Genomic DNA, 19,793 nt, shown 5'->3' with positions numbered 1-19,793 from the left:
TTATGTAAAGATATAATTCTGTTGTCATCAAAATACCTCTTTGTGAAATCCAGAGGCAGTACACCTAACATGGAATTCTAAGTCAATTTATTTTGGCTACTAAAAGATTGGTTTTAAGTCATGATTGAGGATCAGCTGTATAATCTGACACTGCAAAATAATAGTAAAAGGTAAAGGGACCCCTGACCGTTAGGTCTAGTTGCGGATGACTCTGAGGTTGTGGTGCTCATCTCGCTTTATTGCCCGAGGGAGCCAGCCTACAGCTTCCGGGTTATGTGGGCAGCATGACTAATCCGCTTCTGGCGAACCAGAGCAGCGCATGGACACACCGTTTACCTTCCCGCCGGAGCGGTACCTATTTATCTACTTGCACTTTGATGTGCTTTCGAACTGCTAGGTTGGCAGCATCAGGGACTGAGCAACGGAAGCTAACCCCGTCGCAGGGATTCTAACCGTTGATGTTCTGATTGACAAGCCCTAGGCTCTGTGGTTTAGACCACAGCACTACCCATGTAATAGTAATAATAGTAATAATGTCTCTGAACTTTTCCATCTCCACAATATCCTTTGTGAGATGGGGCAAGCAGAACTGGGCAGTATTCCAAGTGTGGCCACACCAAAGAGTTGAATAAAGGTGTTATGATATGGGAAATTTTATTTTCAATTCCAGTCTAATGACCCCCCCCCCCCAGCTGTTGCACACTGGGTCCACATTTGCACGGAACTGCTCACTGCAAGCCCAAGGTCTCATTCCTGGTGAGTCACCGCCAGACCCCATCCATGTATATGTGAAAAAGAGATATTTCCATTTTGTCCCAACATGCATCGCTTATACACCTTCTCACATAGAATTGCATTTGCCATTTTACCGCCTGTTTCATTCACCCAGGATAGAAATGCCCTTCTGGAGTGCCCAGCAATCCCCTTTTTCTTCTCACTACCCTGCGAGACTGATGGATGCCAGCAAAATCCCCCAACAACCACAGCAATCGTGAGCAAGCAAGCCTGGCTATCTCAACCACTGCTCACCCCCAATTCTAGATCATTTATGAACAAGCTTAAAAGCACAGGAAAAACTTTCTGACTGTAAGAGCTGTTCATCAGTGGAACGGTCTTCCTCAGGAGGTGGTGGACTCTCCTGCCTTGGAGTTTCTAAGCAGAGGTTGGCTAGCCATTTGTCATGAGTGTTTTAGTTGAGATCCGTGCATTGCAGGGGGTTGGACTAGATGACCCTTGGGTCCCTTCCAATTCTATGATTCTATTCTGATCCTTGAGGGATTCGTCTTCCACCAGCTCATATCCAGAAGAACATTGGGTAATAATACTAAAAGTGTGGCAGGGGCCCCACCCTATATACAGCATTCCAAAGAAGCAAAGTCATTGCAGTGACAAACTCCTTTCTTGACCAAGACCTACATTTCAAGAGAGCCCCTGCATAGGCAGATGTAGGATGTGGCACTGTGGTCTGAAACACTGAGCCTCTTTGGCTTGCCAACCAGAAGGTTGGTGGTTTCAATCTCCACGATGGGGTGAGCTCACGTAGCTCTGTCCCAGCAGTTTGAAAGCACACCAGTGCAAGTACATAAATAGGTGCCATTGTGGCGTGATGGAAAATAGCGTTTCCGTGCACTCTGGTTTCCATCACGGTGTCCCGTTGCACCAGAAAAGGTTTAGTCCTGCTGGCCCACATGACCCAGAAAGCTAGCTGTGGACAAACACCGCTCCCTCGTTCTGAAGCAAGTTGAGTGCCACAGCCCCATAGTCGCCTTTGACTGGACTTAACCGTCATGGGGTCCTTTACCTTTAACTTCTACTGCTCCCCACTCATAGAATCATAGAGCTGGAAGGACCCCAAGGATCTAGTCATAGGGGGATTGAACCTGCAACCTTGGCATTTTGAGGCCACGCTCTAACCAACTGAGCTATCCAGCCTCGTTACTGGAAGCCTCAGTCCCATCTCTATATGGTTTAGCTATAATCCATAACTGGGGCCTGTTTTAGGCATCATTCCAAAAGTCAAACTCCATTCTAAAAGCTGAACAATACAAACTGAACAACTCACAAAAATGTTTTTTTTTAAACAAGAACCTGCCCTAACCACCTAATAAGCCTGCGAATGTGTTGAATGTATTGTGGTTGAAGAGAAGAGCTGCTCCGGAAAGAGATCTTTGGCCATCAACTCAGGCTATAGCAGCAAACCTCCAGTGCTCCTTCGACAGCCCTGCTCTCTGAGAGGCTTCTCTGCAGCCTCTGCTTGCCAATGGAGGGCGAAGATGGTTATACTGCTTTGAACTTCCAGTCTAGGAGGGCTGCATCAGGAACTGCCGCTGGGGCTCAGAAACAAGGTACTCCGTTCAGACCCCTTCGTATCTTTCAGTTTTTGTCTGATTCCACTGTAATGTATCAGTTGACAGACGGCCATGATTTTCTTTAGATGTATCCTATTTGCAGAAGATTCGTTTGTACCGTTATAAGCAGTATTTTTGTTTTTATAAGGAGACGGAATTACAGAAGAGAGCATGGGACCTAGGGATGGGGAAGAATTTCCATTTTGTTTGCATTTTCATGAGAAACTACCTAAATTGCTCTATTCGAAACAAAACAAAACAGTCTTTCAAAATTCACATGTATAAACTGCATATAAAACTGCATATAAAACTGTGGGAGAAATCTGAAGAAATGCGGATGAATTTTCACTGAAAATAAATAAAATGTTGGAAGAAACACACAAAGTTAAAGTTTACTTTTTAAATGATCAGTGCTACACAAGTGTGAAGGGTCTCTGAATAAGTAAAGGGAGAGGGAGTTGTCATTTGAAGTTCACATACAAATGAAATCAAGATCTGGCTGCATGCTTTTAAACATGAAGAGAGCAGAAATGTTTCAATATTCAATTTATTCCTTGTAAAGAAACCTGGAGTTATTTTTGATCATCAACAAGTGCATTTATGTACCCAGTAATACCTCTATGATTCTCAGCACAATTTCCTTCCATGTGGTATTTGTTATTTTGTATCCCCCCCAAAATAACAAAAAAAGCAGAAATAGGACCAAGGGTGTCATTTCTTCTTTTATAACAACTTTGTTGTCTTGATTTCTTATTATTCCAGTTTTGCCATTTCTGCATAGTCCGTTAATTTCTGTAGCCAGTCTTCTCTCTTCTGCACTTCATTTCATTTGAGGGCTAATAACGTTCTGGCAGCTGTAGTTGCATACATAAATAAATTTCTATACTGTTTAGGTAGTTCTATTCCTATAATTCCCAAAAGAAAAGCTTCTGGGTTTGTTTTTTACAAATCTGTTATCTTAAAGATTTTGAGAAAGGAATGGAAATGGTTCAGTGAATATTTACAAATAAATTGTAAACAGACATTATGACATGGGCAGGATTATTGTAAATAATTGCAGATTTTTTTTAAAAAAAGAAACCATATATGAGATATATATGAGCATAAAAGAATAAGTGAAGATAATTTGGAGTATGCAGGAAATGATGAAAATAAATGTAAGGAACCGCAGAAAGAGGGGGAAGGGAGCCACGGTTTCCTAGATAATAATTATTGTTGAAGTATTGTAACGTATATAAATGAAAATTATAAAGAATATTATTTTTTTATAAGGATGCAGAATTGAGGACAATGCAAATAAATTTAGATATGCCAGTTAGCTTGGCAAATAAGATGTTATAATATGCTCTTATTCAAATTCAAAGCATGCATGTAGCATGTAGTGTGCACATAGATGGGTCTTTGCTTGTTGCTTCTTCTGCAACATTTCACACTCCTTCCCCCAGCCTAGCGAAGAAAAAACACTTCTGTAGATGCTGCCCCCAATGTCCTGGCCAAGGCACAGTTTAAAGGTGTGAGCATGTTGCCTGACCACCCGCTCCACCCACATCCTTTTCCTATGCACCTACTGAGCCACGGAGGCGACTCATGGTGAAAACTACAGAACTTCTTTCCACCTCAGGTTCACTTCCTGGTTAAAGAGAATGCTTCGTATTTTAGCATCTGACACTCCATTTCTTTTTGTCAGGTTAATGAGCAATATTGGTAGTCAACTAAATAATTGAACGGGCAGAGTAACTTCCATTTGGACCATGTCTGTCTTACCAGGCACATCTCATGCCTATAGTAAGGAATCTGCAGTAGCTGCCCATCAAGCCACATTTTTAAGGTCTTCTTACTTACGTCTAAAGCCCTAAACAGCTCTGGACCAGATTTCCTAAAAGAACAACTTGCCTTTTGTTGTCAGGTAAGAGCATTAAAACAACCAATGAAGCCCACTTAGTCTTGCCACAGCTTATTGATAGCACTAGCAATATGGAAGGCTGCTTCTTATCAGTGGATGGGTGTTTTCTGAAGATTTTTAAAATTCAAACTAATACAAAACATCAGAAATAAAAGATGGTTTATTTCCTTCGCTCTATTTCTCTTCCCTGCTTCGGACAAAGCATGCTGCTGACAGCTGACACTCACATCAGCAGTGGAGAAAATCTGCATTAAAAACACACACACTACAGACACCAGAAAGCTCCAATATATATTCACTCAGGCCATATAGCAAGAGGAGCACAAAATCAATGACAGTGAACTGAGCATAGTCAAGGGGTTACGACTGGAGATCCAGAACCATGATGAGATTTTCAGGGTGCAAAGTTTATCAGTACATTGGTATCAGACACGGCTCATTTCTTTTCCTTTTCCTTTTTTTCTCTTTTTGCTTAGATTTTCCGTCATACAAATTAATAAAAAAAGAGAAATAATGCATGACATAAAAGAAACATTTTAAATAACTATTTATTCAAAATCAAAACAAAACATATTATCCAGAAACATATCATCCTTATTTCCCCCCATTTTCCCTCCCTCCCCCCACAGAACCCACCCACCCCCATCCCCCGACTTCCCTCAGTTCCAGTCTTTGATTTCTCTAAAAATGCTGTTTGCGTGGACAGGCGGAGTCCCCAGATCCTGCACGGTCCCCCCGTCATGTGAATAACGACTCAAGACAACGTGCTATGGGATTAAATTGGCCACAACTTAATTGAATTTCAAATGTGGGTAGACCTTGGCTCAGGCATTGGGCGTTCTCCCTCCCCGGTCCCCAGCCGGGGACCTAGGGAGCATCAGGGTTATCCAGTGTCTGTGGGGGGGATGGGCCGGCTCTGGAGAACATATGTTCAAGCAGAGATGGCCGCCCCCGTAACGCCGCCGCCGCACGAGGGAGCAATGACGACCTTTCGGTGTACGGCCAAAGCCTCCCTTCAGAAAACCCCTTTAACGGGGAACCCTGGTATCGCCGCCGCAAGAGGAAGATGGACAAAAGGATTCCGCCCAAGGCCTGATACCACCAAAGTTGTGACGTTTTGCTACGGGAAAGGCGAAACCTGCCAATGCAGGGAAATTCCTTTCCGGCCCTTTAACAGTGACCTTAACGTAGCAGCGCCCGCATACCTGTGAAGAAAAGTTAACCTGCAAAACCTGTGAAGAAAGGTTAACCTGCAAAATAAGACCTTAACTGAGGGTGGGTAGGGTGGGAGAAGCTCTGGAGCCAAGTGAGGATTCCTAGGTAAGATCCTCCCTCTATTGTGTGGGCAGGTAATCCCTTCCCTACCTGGCCTGGTCTCCTTGGCAACTCTTCCCCCAGGTGGGATTGGACAACTGACTGAGGTAGGTGGAGACCTCCAGGTATCCCACCTGAGGGAAGGCAAAGCCAAGCCTATGCTGTTGGAGCCGCTCCAGATCTAGGGGCTGCACACGTCCACGCAAAGGGCGCCCCCCGTTTTAAGTGGGGAGCGGTCATTTCTGCATGTTACACAGATGTATAGATCCTCAAACTATTTAGCTGATTATTATCAATAAAAATGTTTATTCAAAACCAGCCAAGGAGTCCAGTTCACTTTGTTGCATCTTCAGATACTTTGTAAAGGATTCCCATTCATCTTTAAAGTCACAGTTATCCTTGTCCCGTAGCTTGTATGTCAGTTTTGCCAGTTCTGCATAATCCATCAATTTTTCTTGCCATGATTCTTTAGTTGGGGTTTCTTCAGTCTTCCATCCTTGTGCTACCAGAACTCTCATGGCCGTTGTCACAGAAAAGAAACATTAAATCATTATACAATATCCAAAAAAGAAAAGAAAAACATAAACAAAATAAAAGAAACCCACCACCCTGTTTAACTTCCCTCCACCGCTACTTGTCTTCTCTAGAATCAATTTTACCTTTATCGTTGCACTCTGATTGTTTTTATTTTCTCTACATACATACATACATACACACATACATATGTCATTGATAATTTATTTTTTTGATGCATTTACATTCTTAATCTAAGCATATTAGCATGTCTTTTTTTCTAAAGAGAATTCATTAATGCATGAAACATTATTTTTTAAAAAAATAAATATTATTATCTAAAATATATAACCTTTTGCTAGATTTGGACATGATTGGCGAGGAAGTGAAAGAGACAATGATTAAATGGGTGCAAAATTCGGCCACACAATATATTTAGAGCAATGATAGAAACTTTGGCAGGAAGATATAAGGGTTACCGCCTGTAGTACAATAAAAGAAAATTTCATCAAAATGTTATACAGGTGGTATTTAACCCCAGTCAAATTAGCATAAACCGATAAACTGAAATCCAACCTCTGTTGGAAATGCAATGAGGAAGCTGATACAACAACACTTATGTGGTGGAGTTGCACCCCGAGTAAGTACTTCTGGGGAGAAATACATGAGGAGTTGAAAAAAAATTGATTAAAATCCCATTAACGAAAAAACCAGAAGCTTACCTACTGGGCCTTTTAGGAAAATAAATACCAAAATAAAAAAAAAGAATTTTCTTATATGCGACCACTGCAGCTAGGATAGTAATAGCATCTAAATGGAAAGCTAAAGAACTACCTACTGAGGAGGAATGGATTCTCAAATTAAATGAATATTTTAAATTGGTTAAATTAACAACACCTATACGATAGCAGTCAAATCAAAAACTAAAAAACGAATGGCAATGCTTTGATGATTATATGACAAAATATTGTTCCAACAGAGACTGCTCATTTCTTGCATGTGGAATGGGAGATCAGCTTTTCTCCTTATCGTGCCAGCTCCATCAAAGCTCACTCTTATTTTTGTCTTTTGTGAACTTCATTACAAGCCCTTCTAAATTACACAAGTTTAGCCTCGCAGATCTCCACATTCCTACACCACTTCCACACACCCTTTAAACTCCTCCTGACAATTCAATGTTTTAGTGTACATTTCTCCGAATGTGCACATTTTTTGTTTGCAATTTTGCCTAGCACACTGTTTTTTTCGAGCCATCCCCTAATACGGTGCATTTTGGTATGTTGGCAGTTTACTAAACATATACCATTTGCCTGTTGCCTCCTGAATGGATTTTTTTTGTCAAAAAACAAATCACCCAGCCTTCTCCCTGTGATGTTTGTTAGCCTGCAATGAGTTACAGGAAATTCTAATCTAGGCACTGCTGACTCACATCATTCAAGTTTTCCCTCTCCTCACAGATGCTTCCGGGCTTCCCTGTTGGTACCGGATCACCCTGTGGGCAAGTGGCTTTGTGATCATCATCCTGGGGGTGGCTGTGACAGTCTTGGGTGAGTATTACTTATTATTTCATTTATGAATTGCTGTCCATGTGGCATCCTGAAGTGGTTTACCATACAATAAAAGCATATACAGAATGATGGTCTAAATAAAAACAGTTAGCACATCTTCCATTAGCTCCAGCCCATTTGGTCTGGCCCCCTCTCCAGAGCCCTCCTTCTCCCCCCACCCCAGTGGTTTCAGTTGGCTGGGTTGGTGTGCATGGAGCACCCTTTTCAAGTCTGGTGCATGGCCATGTTCTGCGTACTCCCATGAGCTTTCTTCAGGGCCATACTCCTTCCACAAAATCAGGTGTTGAAAGTTCTTCACATTGTGGAGTCTAGAATTTGTTCTACTTCATACTCCCCCTCTCCTTCTACCATGACGGGAGGCGGAGGTGCTTGTCTAGGTACCTGGTAAGGGTGTGCAGGCACAACAGGCAACAAAACTGATCTGCGGAAGATGGGGTGAATCTTCATGGATACGGGCAATCAAAGCCAGAAAGTCACAGGGTTGATCTGATCTACAACTTCAAACGGGCCCACCCTCTGTGGCTCCAATTTCTTGCACCTGCCTTTCTGTGGCAAATCACGTGTCAAGAGCCATACCTAATCTCCCACCTTAATCTTGGTGCCAGGTATTCTGTGCACATCAGCCAATCTCTTACAGGCTTCCTTAGCACAATCCAAAACTCTCTTTTAGCAAACTCTGTATTCCTGTCAGTTCTTCTATGAAGTCTTCTGCTGCCGGCACTGACAGGGAGTCGGTTGGGGATGGGAAGGTGCGAGGATGGTATCCATAACTGGCAAAGAAGGGGGCCTGCTGTGAGGAAGCATGAAGAGTGCAATTGTATGCAAACTCAGCCAAGGAGAGATTGGATACCCAATCGTCTTCCTGGTAGTTCACATATTCTGATTAGCTGTCAATTGGGAGTAGATTGACAGCTGAGGAGAAGTAATGTCAGTTGGGAAAGTCAGTGAGGGAGGGAGGTGTGAGGCAAAGACCTCCTAAGGTCTGAGGTGAAAATGGGTATCTGAGGCCTGAATAATAAGCTGTTCTTCCCCGTTACGTTAATAATGGTTTGCTGGTGAATATCAGAAGAAGGGAGCTGGTGGCTGTGTTAGACCAAGTTGCTGCCCCAGATAAAGATTGTAACAGGAATAAAATGGCAGAAGTGTGTCACCATTGTCTTATCATATCCATCTTCTTCTCTCATTCCTTGGCCTCTAAATTTTGAATTTGTCCCTTAACATTATGCCTACTAATTTAACTGACTTTGTTTGTTTTGCGGGGACAGCTTTGCAGTTGGAAGCTGACAAGGGAAAAATTCTACTGAACAATGGTGGATGCAATGCCTCAACAGACAAGTTTCTGGCTTCCCTAAGACACAACTTCTGCAGTCAAAATCAGTATAATTCCTCAGGTAGAACTGATATATTGTACTGCTGTCTCTTTCAAGCATAGTAATTGTATGTAAGATCTTGCTTTCAGTTCACATCTATGTTGTTTTGAGGCATAAAACCTTCTGTAAAGAAACTCATTCATTGTGGGTGAATCATAGACTTATAGAATTGTAGAGCTGGAGGGAACCCCAACGGTCTCCTTGCAATGCAGGAATCTCAGCTAAAGCATCCCTGACAAGATGGCCGTCCAGCCTCTGCTTAAAAACCTCCAGGGAAGGAGAGTCCACAACCTCCCTCGGGAGACCGTTCCACTGTCAAACAGCTTCTAATGTCAGAACATTTTTCCTGATAATTAGTCAGAGTCTCTTTCCTTGTAACTTTAATCCATTGTTTCAGGTCCAACCCTACTGAGCAGGAAAAAACAGGCTTGCTCCATCTCCCGTGTTGCAGCACACATTCCAGCTTGTCAAAATCCTTCTCCAATTGTGGCACCTAGAACTGGACACGGTACTCCAGGTGGTGTTCTCATAGTTTGGTGGCAGAGCACCAATCTTGGATGCAGAAAGTCCCAGATTCCATCCCTGGTGTCTCAAACTGCTGCTGGTCAGTGTAGACAAAACTGAGCTAGATGAACCCAACGGTCTCCCTAAGAATAGGGCCGCTCCCTATGGTCCTGAATTATCAAGCATCAGTGGTTTCATTCTAGAGCTAACTTCACACTCAACTCTGTCCATTGCCTTTCTCACTAAGAGCCAGGTGAGGGAGGGGGACCCACCCATTTGCCGCCTGGCGCAAATCCACTTCCTTTTGTTATACCGAGAACAGTATTTCAGGCTATTAACTCACCTGGCTAGTTAATATGGAATCCTCCATTAGATTTTAACCTTTTCTGGATCCAGGACACCAGGAATTAGAAGGGACTCGGTTATTATGGAGACTGACAGCCCACCCCCCCCCCAAAAAAAACCACACCTCAACACAGTATTATCAACACGGAGCTACCATGAGACAGACTGTGGAGAGCAACTTGGACATGTAAGGCTGCAATTTGTCTTGTAAACTCCATCTCCATCTTTGTCCTCTAGAGGGCTCCAGTCTCCTCTCTCTGAACTCATTCAGATGCAAAAACTAGGCGAGTAATGAACTTGCATTTGCGAAAGCCTAAACTAAGCATGATGTGAGAGATCTGTACTTTGATCTCTGTATCTTTTTATAATCAAAAGCATTTTGAGTGTGCAGGGAGGACTGAGTTGGATCAGGAGTATAAAAGAAGCTTTAAAGGGGGGCAATCTGAATCAAGCTGCATGCCTGTTTCCCATAAAAATCACCTCCCCACCTGACAGCTATTGCCTCGCCTCCCCGCATTCTCCCCTAAAAAGCACCTTCTGGCTCAAACAGAGGGCATGTTTTTGGGTGAGAAGCCAGCCCTGAGACCTGATGGAAATGGAGAGCGTAATCTGGATCAGGGCTCTTCCTCCTTCAAAATAAATGTGGCAAATGTAACTACACTTAAAAAATAAAAAAATAAAAAGAGTAACATAAAAAGTTGTTGGACCCCAAGTTTGAGGAGTTTCAAAGAGCACCTTGCAAACCATCAATTTACTGGACAACTTCACTCAGTCGAGAGGCATTGGGTCTTTAACGTTGCAGAGCAGTTATGTTTTTCACAATCGAAATGGAGGCCCAGTCATAATCATTAAATGTCTTTCCTTCCACAGATAATTCCCCTTGCAAAGTGTGCCCTTTGCAATGGCAGCTCCACAGGGACAAGTGCTACTGGCCTTCAGAGTATATGAAAACCTGGGATGAGAGCCAACATGACTGTTCAACAAGGGATTCTCAACTGCTGGTCATCCAAGACAAGGAGGAGCTGGTAAGGGGACAATTACGTATTTCAGGGAATACATTCCCGTGCAGGTTAATTCTGAAGGAAGCCTGAATCCAACTGAGCTTAACTCTACCTTAGTAGCTCTGCAATGATATCATGCTTTGTGACTTGAGAAGCATGTGGAGTGTAGGGCCTTGTCTAGTGCTTCATCCCATTCCCACCCGTGGCCAGTTCATCAGTGTCTAGAGAAGGCCTTGGGGAGCTTGACTAGAGAGAACCAAAGTACCGGCTGCAAGCAAATCCCTGTAACTGTAGCCCAAGTCCTCTTTTTATTTAGAAAGACTCTTTAGGAAGGTGAGGTTGGTGGTGGAGCAGTGGGAGAGGAGGAGCTGGTGTTCCCCTTGTTTCCTCCCCATTCCACATGGCCTTTCAGCGGGTTTCCCCATGGATGCTTTAAAGCGTGTTTGGAGGCTTTTTCAATGGTGTTCCCCATATATACAATTTCACTTAAATGCACAGTTCCTTGCAACGTAACCCTTGTGTAAATGGGGAGGCCTGCATTATAAATGCTTAATGCTGCTTTGATTACTGTTCTTGGTGAATGTTTCGTTATAATTAATATCAACTTTCACATTTTACTACTTTATTTTACTTTAATGTAAGCTTTATTCTGAAGTTATCAATTTGAAAATAATTTAACATATAATTTAACATTTTTTAAAATAAAAAACACATTATCTCATGCAGGATTTCATAGAAAGCATTACTAAAAATTCAAAGTACTGGATTGGACTCTCACTATTAAAATCGAAGAAGAAATGGACTTGGATTACAGGCTCCCAGCTTGATCAGAGTTTGTGAGTTGTTATTGTTTTTAATCTAAGCAAAAAATCATACAATTTTGACTCTTGAGAAATTGGGAAAGGTCTGGGATGGCAAGTTTCTATACCATGAAGTCATGCGAGTAGTTCTATTTTTATTTTTATTCACTGGCCACCTCACTCCCCACTCATGGTCTCAATTGAAGTTCCCCCCTTTCTCCAGAACACTGGTTCTTGGGGGGAAGGAAAGGTCCTTAGGGGTGTGAATGGAACATTTCCCACTATTTATAAGTGCTGTATGGAACCACAGTGGCAAGTAGTGGAGGTGTAACCCTTCCCATTTAAAAAAAAAAATGCAAAGTGAAAGAATAGTAGAAAATCCTCACGCTCCATGTCATAACCAGTGACAACACCCTTCTCCATGGAATTCTTAAAAAAACTTCACCCTGTTTCTATTTTCAAGGCTTTCTTTCACTCCTAACACACACAAGTGGTCAAAAAGAGCTGGCCAAAAATATTGGCCTGACCTTAGACGAAAATCAGAGAAGAGAGAAGAAAGGGAAAACTGGAATGTTATTGGCAGTTAATGATGGGTGCCCACCCCCAGAGGAGAGCAGGCGAGGGGGAGGCAGCGCTGCTCTGCCACTTGGTCACTTCTGACGTGGCGGCGGAGAGCAGGAGGAGAGTGGGCAGCAGCTTCCCCAACCCTCTCCTACACTGAATTGTGGCACGGGAAGGTGACCTCCGTGCATCACCCTCTCGGGAGTGTGCCCTGGGCGGCGCAGGCATACACTCCACCGCTGTTTTGATTTCCAGATCCCTGCTGGAACATAAACCACTGCTGCAATCCTCTGTCCCAGGCCCCAAAGTCTTGGGGCAGGAAAAAGGGGAGGTGGCGATGCTCCCACTATCAAGCTCAGCGTGACTTTCTTCCCTCTCTCCACTTTGATGCTACTCATCCATGTTTGGAGGATTCAAATGCATACAACCAGCTTATTGTACATTTTGGGAACACTCATGCTTTCTATTAAGAACATGAAAAAATAGTTGTAACAGACTTCAGTCCTGATATTCAGATGTACCCTTTTCTTCCACAGATTTCCAGAACCAAACTATGCTGAAGGAAACTCTTGTGCTGCAATAAAACAAAGTGTCAGCTCTGAACCCTGCAATCGTCTACTTCAGTGGATTTGCCAGAAAGACTCTCTCCTATTGTGATATTTTAGTTTGATAAATATAACAATCATGTGGGTTTTTGTTATTTGCCAGGAACACAGAATAAAAATGTCACTGAGTTACTGAGAAGATTATGGAAAGGTATTATTCTGTTGTCATCAAAATACCTCTTTGCAAAATCCAGAGATAGCAAACCTAAAATGGAATTCTATGTCAATTTATTTTGGCTAATAAAAGATTGGTTTTAAGTCACGACTGAGGATCAGCTGTATAATCTGACGGTGCATGATAATGATAATGATGATGATACCCCACCCATCTGGCTGGGTTTTCCCAGGCAGCCTCGGTGTCTCCCAGCACATATAAAAACATCATAAAACATCAAACATTAAAAACTTCCCAATACAGGGCTCCATTCAGATGTTTTCTAAAAATTGTATAGTCATTTTTCTCCTTGACATCTGATGGGAGAGCGTTCCACAGGGCGGGTGCCACTGCCAAGAAGGCCCTCTGCCTGGTTCCCTGTAATTTCACTTCTCACAGGGAGGGAACCGCCAGAAGGCCCTTGGAGCTGGACCTCAGTGTCCAAGCAGAATGATGGGGGTGGTGGCATCTCAAGGAATGGGTGCAGCTGGTGCACTAGATTTAACTGTGCAAATGCACTTTTGGCCACGGCAGAGACCTGGGCATCTAGGCACAAGGCTGAGTCCAGGAAGTTGCATATCTATATGCAGACGACACCCAGATCTGTCTCTCTGTTCCATCTGAATAAAGAGAAGCAGTTGAGATGTTAGACTAGTGCTTGCAGGTGGTGATGGGCTGGATGGGGCCAATAAATTAAAGCTGAATGCTGAAAAGATAGGTGTCTCAGGTCCAGGAGGTGGGGAGGCAATCTGCCCTTGGAATGCTGGCTATTGTCCCTTTTGGATGGTGATGACTTGGTCACTGTGCTCCATAGCTTCCAGAATGAATTATTGCAATGCACTGTGTGTGGGGCTGCCTTTGAAGACAACTCAGAAACTTCTGTTGTCCAACATTCAGCAGCCAGATTTCTGACTATGGTTCTGCATAGATCTCATACAGCCTGTGTTTTAAAACAGCTTCACTGGTTGCCAGTTCGTTACTGGATCCAATTCAAGATGCTCACATTAGTTTTTAAAGTCCTAAGCGACTCAGACCACAAACAGCTGAAATACCACCTCCTTCCCACGGTCCCTCTTGGGCCCCTCATGGTAGTTCACTCACTCTCAGAAACTTGTGGTGTTCACCCATCCTCCCAGTATTGTTTGAAGTTATAGGGAGCTTGCAATTGTTTGGGGTGAACACCATGCAACTATGATGTTTCTTGCTGCTTTGTGTCCTACCAATTAGCATTACAAAGCCCAGCTATGGATGTAATATGGAATATTTTTCTTACAATTGTAAATCATAGTGCCTTTGTTTTTTATTGAATATAGCACTGTAAGCCACATGCACCATTGTAATGGATTGCTTTGAAGCCATTTCTGTGAGTCCTCCCACCCTGAGAATAATGCACTAAGTTAAATTGGTTTATGCAGATCTTTTTGGGTAAGATACTTTGGCCATAATAACAGGCTACATCCAACTAAATCCTACTTAGGGCAGACCCTTTGAAATTAATGTTTGGATTTTTAATTCATTTCAGTGAGTCTACTCTGAGTAGGACTAGCATGCGAGGCAACCATGGGGGGGGGAGAGGGAGAGATATATGTAGATTTAAATAGCAGGAGGAGGGCGAATGAGGGCTGAGAGCAAATGTAAAAAGGATGGGACAGCTGCATATTCCTTTTTTTTTATAATAGTTTTTTTTATTGCTTTTTTTCCAAGGTCAGAATACATCATCAATAAGACAACAAAAGCGATTTTACAGAAAAAAGAAGAAATTATAAAGAAAAAATTCACTTTTTCAAGTCTATTTTCATAGTCAACTGGACTTCCCCACGTCTTCCATCCCCTGCTTTCTTCACAATAAAAATAACAGCAAATTGATACCTTATTTTGTGTGTTTTTGTACTTTCATTTAGTTATATAACCTATAATTTATACTTTTCAAAATTTTAACTTAATTTTCATCATTTACAAATCTCAATACCGAAGTATGTTTTTCCCGAAAACTTAGCAAATTCTCAACATTCATATAACTTATAATGTTTTTGTAGATATTCCTTAAATTTTTTCCAGTCCTCTTCCACTGCCTCTTCTCCCAGATCTCGGATTCTGCCGGTCATTTCAGCTAATTCCATGTAGTCTATCAGCTGCGAATGCCATTCTTCCAGTGTGGGTAACTCCTGTGCCTTCCAGTATTTAGCTAAAAGGATTCTTGCTGCTGTAGTTGCATACAAAAAGAAAGTTCTATCTTTTTTTGGCACTCTCTGGCCTACAATGCCCAGGAGGAAGGCCTTTGGTTTCTTATAAAAGGTGTACTTAAACACCTTTTTCAACTCATTGTAAATCATTTCCCAGAAAGCCTTCACCCTCGGGCATGTCCACCAGAGGTGAAAGAATGTTCCTTCAGCCTCCTTGCATTTCCAACATTTATTGTCAGACAAATGATATATCTTTGCAAGTTTGACTGGGGTCATGTACCACCTGTATACCATTTTCATAATGTTTTCTTTTAAGGCACTACATGCCGTAAATTTCATACCGGTGGTCCATAACCTTTCCCAGTCTTCAGACATAATGTTGTACCCAATATCTTGTGCCCATTTTATCATAGCTGATTTAACTGTCTCATCTTGAGTATTCCATTTAAGCAACAAGTTATACATCCTTGAAAGCACTTTCGTCTTAGGTTCAAGTAATTCTGTCTCTAATTTTGATTTTTCCACCTGGAAACCCATTTTTTTGTCCTTTTTAAAGATCTCTGAAATTTGGGCATAATGAAACCAATCTCGCACCTTTCCTTTCAGTTTTTCGAAACTTTGCAACCTCCAGGTATCACCAACTCTTTCTATTATCTCGCAGTATTTTACCCAGCCACTCTCCATGTTACGTAGTTTTATGGCCTTAGCCTCCGTCGGTGATAGCCACCTCGGAGTCTTACTTTCAAGTAAGTCCTTATATTTAGTCCAGACAATAAATAGAGCTTTCCTGACAATATGGTTTTTAAACAATTTATGAAGCTTTATCTTGTCGTACCACAGGTATGCATGCCATCCAAAAGCATTGTTAAACCCTTCCAGATCTAGGACATCAGTGTTTTCTAGCAAAAACCAATCTTTCATCCAGCAGAAGGATGCAGCTTCATAATACAGTCTTAAGTCCGGCAGGGCAAACCCCCCTCTTTCCTTTGCAACTGTTAATATTTTAAATTTTATTCGGGGCTTTTTGCCCTGCCAGACAAACTTCGCAATGTCCTTCTGCCACTTTCCAAAACATTCCACTCTGTCCACGATCTGAAGGGTTTGAAACAAAAACAACATTCTTGGCAATACATTCATCTTAACTGCTGCAATTCTTCCCGACAAGGAAAGTTTCAATCTTGACCAAGTTTCTAAGTCCTTTTTAATTTCCGACCAACATTTTTCATAATTATCTTTGAACAAATTCAAATTTCTCCCAGTCAGGTTGACCCCCAGGTATTTCACTTTTGTAACCACATTTAATTCTGTTTCCTTCTGAAACCCATCTATTTCTGAAGGTGTCAAGTTTTTTGCCAAAACCTTGGTTTTTTGTTTGTTTAGCTTGAATCCCGCCACCCGACCAAACTCAGAGATTAGTTCTAAAGCTCTTTTTGTGCTAGCTTCTGGCTCCTGTAATGTCAAAACCAAATCGTCTGCAAAGGCCTTCAGTTTATATTGTTTTTCTCCGACCTGTATTCCTTCCACCTGCTGGTCCTTCCTAATCATGTTCAGCAACACCTCCAGGACAGAAATAAATAACAAGGGTGATAAGGGGCACCCCTGTCGTGTCCCTTTTTCAATTTTAAACTCCTCTGTCACCACATTGTTTACTATCAATTTAGCTTTTTGCTCTGAATAAATTGCTTCAATACCATTTTGGAACGCCCTTCCCACTCCCATCCCTTCCAAATTTTTCTTCATAAATTTCCAAGATATGTTATCAAAGGCTTTCTCGGCGTCTATAAATATCAAAGCTGCTTTCGTGTTCAAATTTGTCTGTAATAACTCCAAAACATCAATGATATTCCTAGTGTTGTCAGACAGGTGCCTGCCAGGGAGAAAGCCTGCTTGGTCTTTATGAATTACTTCATTTAAAACTTTTTTCAATCTGTTTGCCAAAATGTCAGCAAAAATTTTGTAATCCACATTTAGGAGTGAGATAGGGCGGTAGTTCCGAAGTTGAGTCTTTTCAGATTCCAGTTTTGGTATCAAGGTGATGAATGCCTCTTTCCACGATTCAGGTGCCCCCTTCCCTTCCATGATTTGATTACATACCTCCATTAATGGCTGGACCAAATATTCCTTCAATGTCTTATAATATTTGGAGGTAAGTCCATCTGGGCCTGGGGATTTGCCTAATTGCATGTTCTGAATGGCACTTTCAATTTCCTGTTGTGTTATTTTGTAATTCAGGGCTGTTTGCTTGTCTTGTGTTAGTTTTTGCAGGCCATAGCTTTTTAGAAAATTATTTATCTCAGTCTCTACTTGGGGTCCTTGAGTGAACAGTTTTTTAAAATATCTCTGGAAACACTTTCTGATATCTTCTGGTTTCTGAATACATTCTCCTTCAACCTCCAGATTGGTAACAAAGTTCAGTTTTTGTCTCTTTTTCAGCTGCCATGCCAGCAGCTTCCCACATTTATTTGCAGATTCGAACGATCTTTGTTTCATCTGTTTAATTTTCCATTCGACTTCTTGATTTATCAGTTTCGCATATTGTGCTTGATGGAATTTTATTTCTCTTAAAACTTCTTTTGATTTTGGGTTTAATCTCAACTTTTTCTCTCCGTCTCTTATCTTCTCCAAAATCTTGTCCTTTTTACCATTCCAGAGTTTTTTCTTGATAGAATTCTGCTGTATCAGGAACCCTCTCATAACAGCTTTACTTGCGTCCCAGATTGTTTTCTTTTCCACCAAAGTATTCAAATTTATTTCGAAATAATCTTTCAGCGTTTTTTGGGCCTTCTTCACAATCTCCTGATCTCTGAACAAATAGTCATTCATTCTCCATCTGAAGGATCCAGCTGGTGTAAGTCTTAAGTCTATTTTCAAAGCGTTATGGTCGGAGCAGGTTTTAGGGCAGATCTCTACTTTTTTTGTCTTAGGTGCCAGTCCTCTAGATACCCAAATTTGGTCGATTCTTGTCCACGAAAGATGGGCCTCAGAAAAGAATGTTCCTTCTTTACCTAGAGGGTTCTTTGTCCTCCAGATATCAATCAAATCCATATTGTCTGTAAGTTCAAAAAAAGTTTTTGGGAGTCTGCCATCTTTGGTCAAGTTCTGATTTTGTGACTTATCCATGTATGTGGAGACAACTCCATTCATATCACCCATCAAAATGATGTTAGTATAGTCAATATAGTCCAACATTGTCTCATGCAGCTTCTTATAGAATTCCGATTTCCCATCGTTTGGTGCATAAATTCCTACAATCAAAAATTTTTCTCCTTGTGCTTGAATTTCAATCGCCAGAATTCTTCCTTGTTCATCTTTAAAAATCAATTTTGGTACTAGGGTCTCCTTTGCATAAATCACTACTCCTCTTTTTTTAACCTTATCTGATGAAATAAATTCTTGGCCTAGTCTCTTGTTGGTTAACACTCTCCTATGGAGCCTAGTCACATGTGTTTCTTGAAGGCAAATGATGTCTAATTGTTCTTTTCTCAAAATATGAAAAATCTTTTTCCTTTTTTCGGGAGAATTTGCGCCATTAATGTTCCAACTGAGAAGCTGTAGAGACATCTCGGACTAGTTATTGGCCTGCTGGGATGTCTCCTTTGTCGTTTTTGTCTGGAGGTGGAACCGGGTTCAGTCCAAACGAAGGAGGTGGCCAGACGCCTGCTATTCCTTTCCGAAGGTCCTCCCCGTGATCGTTTAGGAACTTTTCTTGCTCCTCTGCTGTTCTGATTCTTATCTTTACCCCTTTCAAAGTAAAAGATAGTCCTTGAGGGAATTCCCACCTGTATGGGATTGTGTTGTTTCTCAGTAAGCTTGCTAGGTCTTTATATGTGGCTCTTAAATCCAAAAGCTGTTTTGGTATATCTCTGAAGATTTCTGCCTTTTTTCCCTGAATCACCAATGAATTTTTAAAATGCAAGCCAAGTATGTTTTCTTTTTCTTGCCTAGATCTCAAAATGATCAGGCAATCTCTTGGTTTATCCTTCTTAGCCACTCTTCCTAATCTAAAAGCGGTGACAATTTTAAAGTCTTTCTCTTCTGCCAGACCCCAGAATTTGGATATTTCTGTTGTCAAAAATCCAATCAAATCCTCTTTTTCTGATTCTGGGATATTTCTAATTCTGAGGTTATTTTCCCTATTTTTCAGTTCTGCAAGGGACAGGTACACTTATTGTTCAGTAACCTGTCTACTCAGTGGTCGGGACAGCTGCATATTCCTGCATTGCAGTGGGTTGATTCTCAACAGGGTGTGGCGTTCCCAAAGCAAAGGAAGGATTGAACTCTGATAAAATACACACATAGGCTTGAACCAGCAAGACTCTGGGAGGAGTGTGTATATTAATAATTCCTGTCCACCCTCCGGCCCAGATCATTTTATTCACAAAAGAACTTTTTACACAGTGTTCGTAAGAACCAATCAGATTTCCTCTGATCACTTCAAAAAAAACCACATGGGGACAAAGTTAAAGTTAAAACTACAAAGAGCTAATTTCCTACCTGAGCATGCATACACAATCTGAGAGTAAATGCTTTTAGATAATAATAATAATAATAATAATAATAATAATAATAATAATAATAATAATGAAAGCTCTTGTTAAAATGGGCAGAAACAAGCTGAGGATGG

The 19,793-nt window shown here is 41.6% G+C and overlaps 2 protein-coding genes across 2 annotated transcripts in view; both read left to right on the top strand.

Moving 5' to 3' along the window:
• The window catches only part of LOC310701040 (complement C4-A-like), a 338,535-nt gene that overhangs the window by 302,679 nt on the left and 16,063 nt on the right, over positions 1 to 19,793 (top strand). The gene's annotated exons all lie outside the window — the stretch shown is intronic.
• On the top strand, positions 1,999 to 14,313 carry LOC310701942 (killer cell lectin-like receptor subfamily F member 1). Its single transcript, XM_083493507.1, has 6 exons — positions 1,999 to 2,345; positions 7,536 to 7,625; positions 8,912 to 9,037; positions 10,736 to 10,890; positions 11,593 to 11,702; positions 12,764 to 14,313. Exons 1-6 carry the CDS (start codon positions 2,261 to 2,263, stop codon positions 12,882 to 12,884), a joined length of 687 nt encoding a protein of 228 aa, XP_083349633.1. The 5' UTR covers positions 1,999 to 2,260; the 3' UTR covers positions 12,885 to 14,313.

The sequence above is a fragment of the Podarcis liolepis genome, assembly GCF_965112155.1.
Source record: "Podarcis liolepis genome assembly, chromosome: 2".
Lineage (NCBI taxonomy): Eukaryota > Metazoa > Chordata > Lepidosauria > Squamata > Lacertidae > Podarcis > Podarcis liolepis.
Note: the sequence above shows the minus strand (reverse complement) of the source record. Positions and strands in the feature narration are given on the sequence as shown.

Excerpts from the sequence above, each read along its gene's own strand:
- LOC310701942 (XM_083493507.1), top strand. The coding sequence starts at position 2,261 with ATGGAGGGCGAAGATGGTTATACTGCTTTGAACTTCCAGTCTAGGAGG. Across the intron at positions 2,346-7,535 it reads CGCTGGGGCTCAGAAACAAG|ATGCTTCCGGGCTTCCCTGT; the intron begins GTACTCCGTTCA and ends CTCTCCTCACAG. Across the intron at positions 10,891-11,592 it reads TCCAAGACAAGGAGGAGCTG|GATTTCATAGAAAGCATTAC; the intron begins GTAAGGGGACAA and ends TATCTCATGCAG.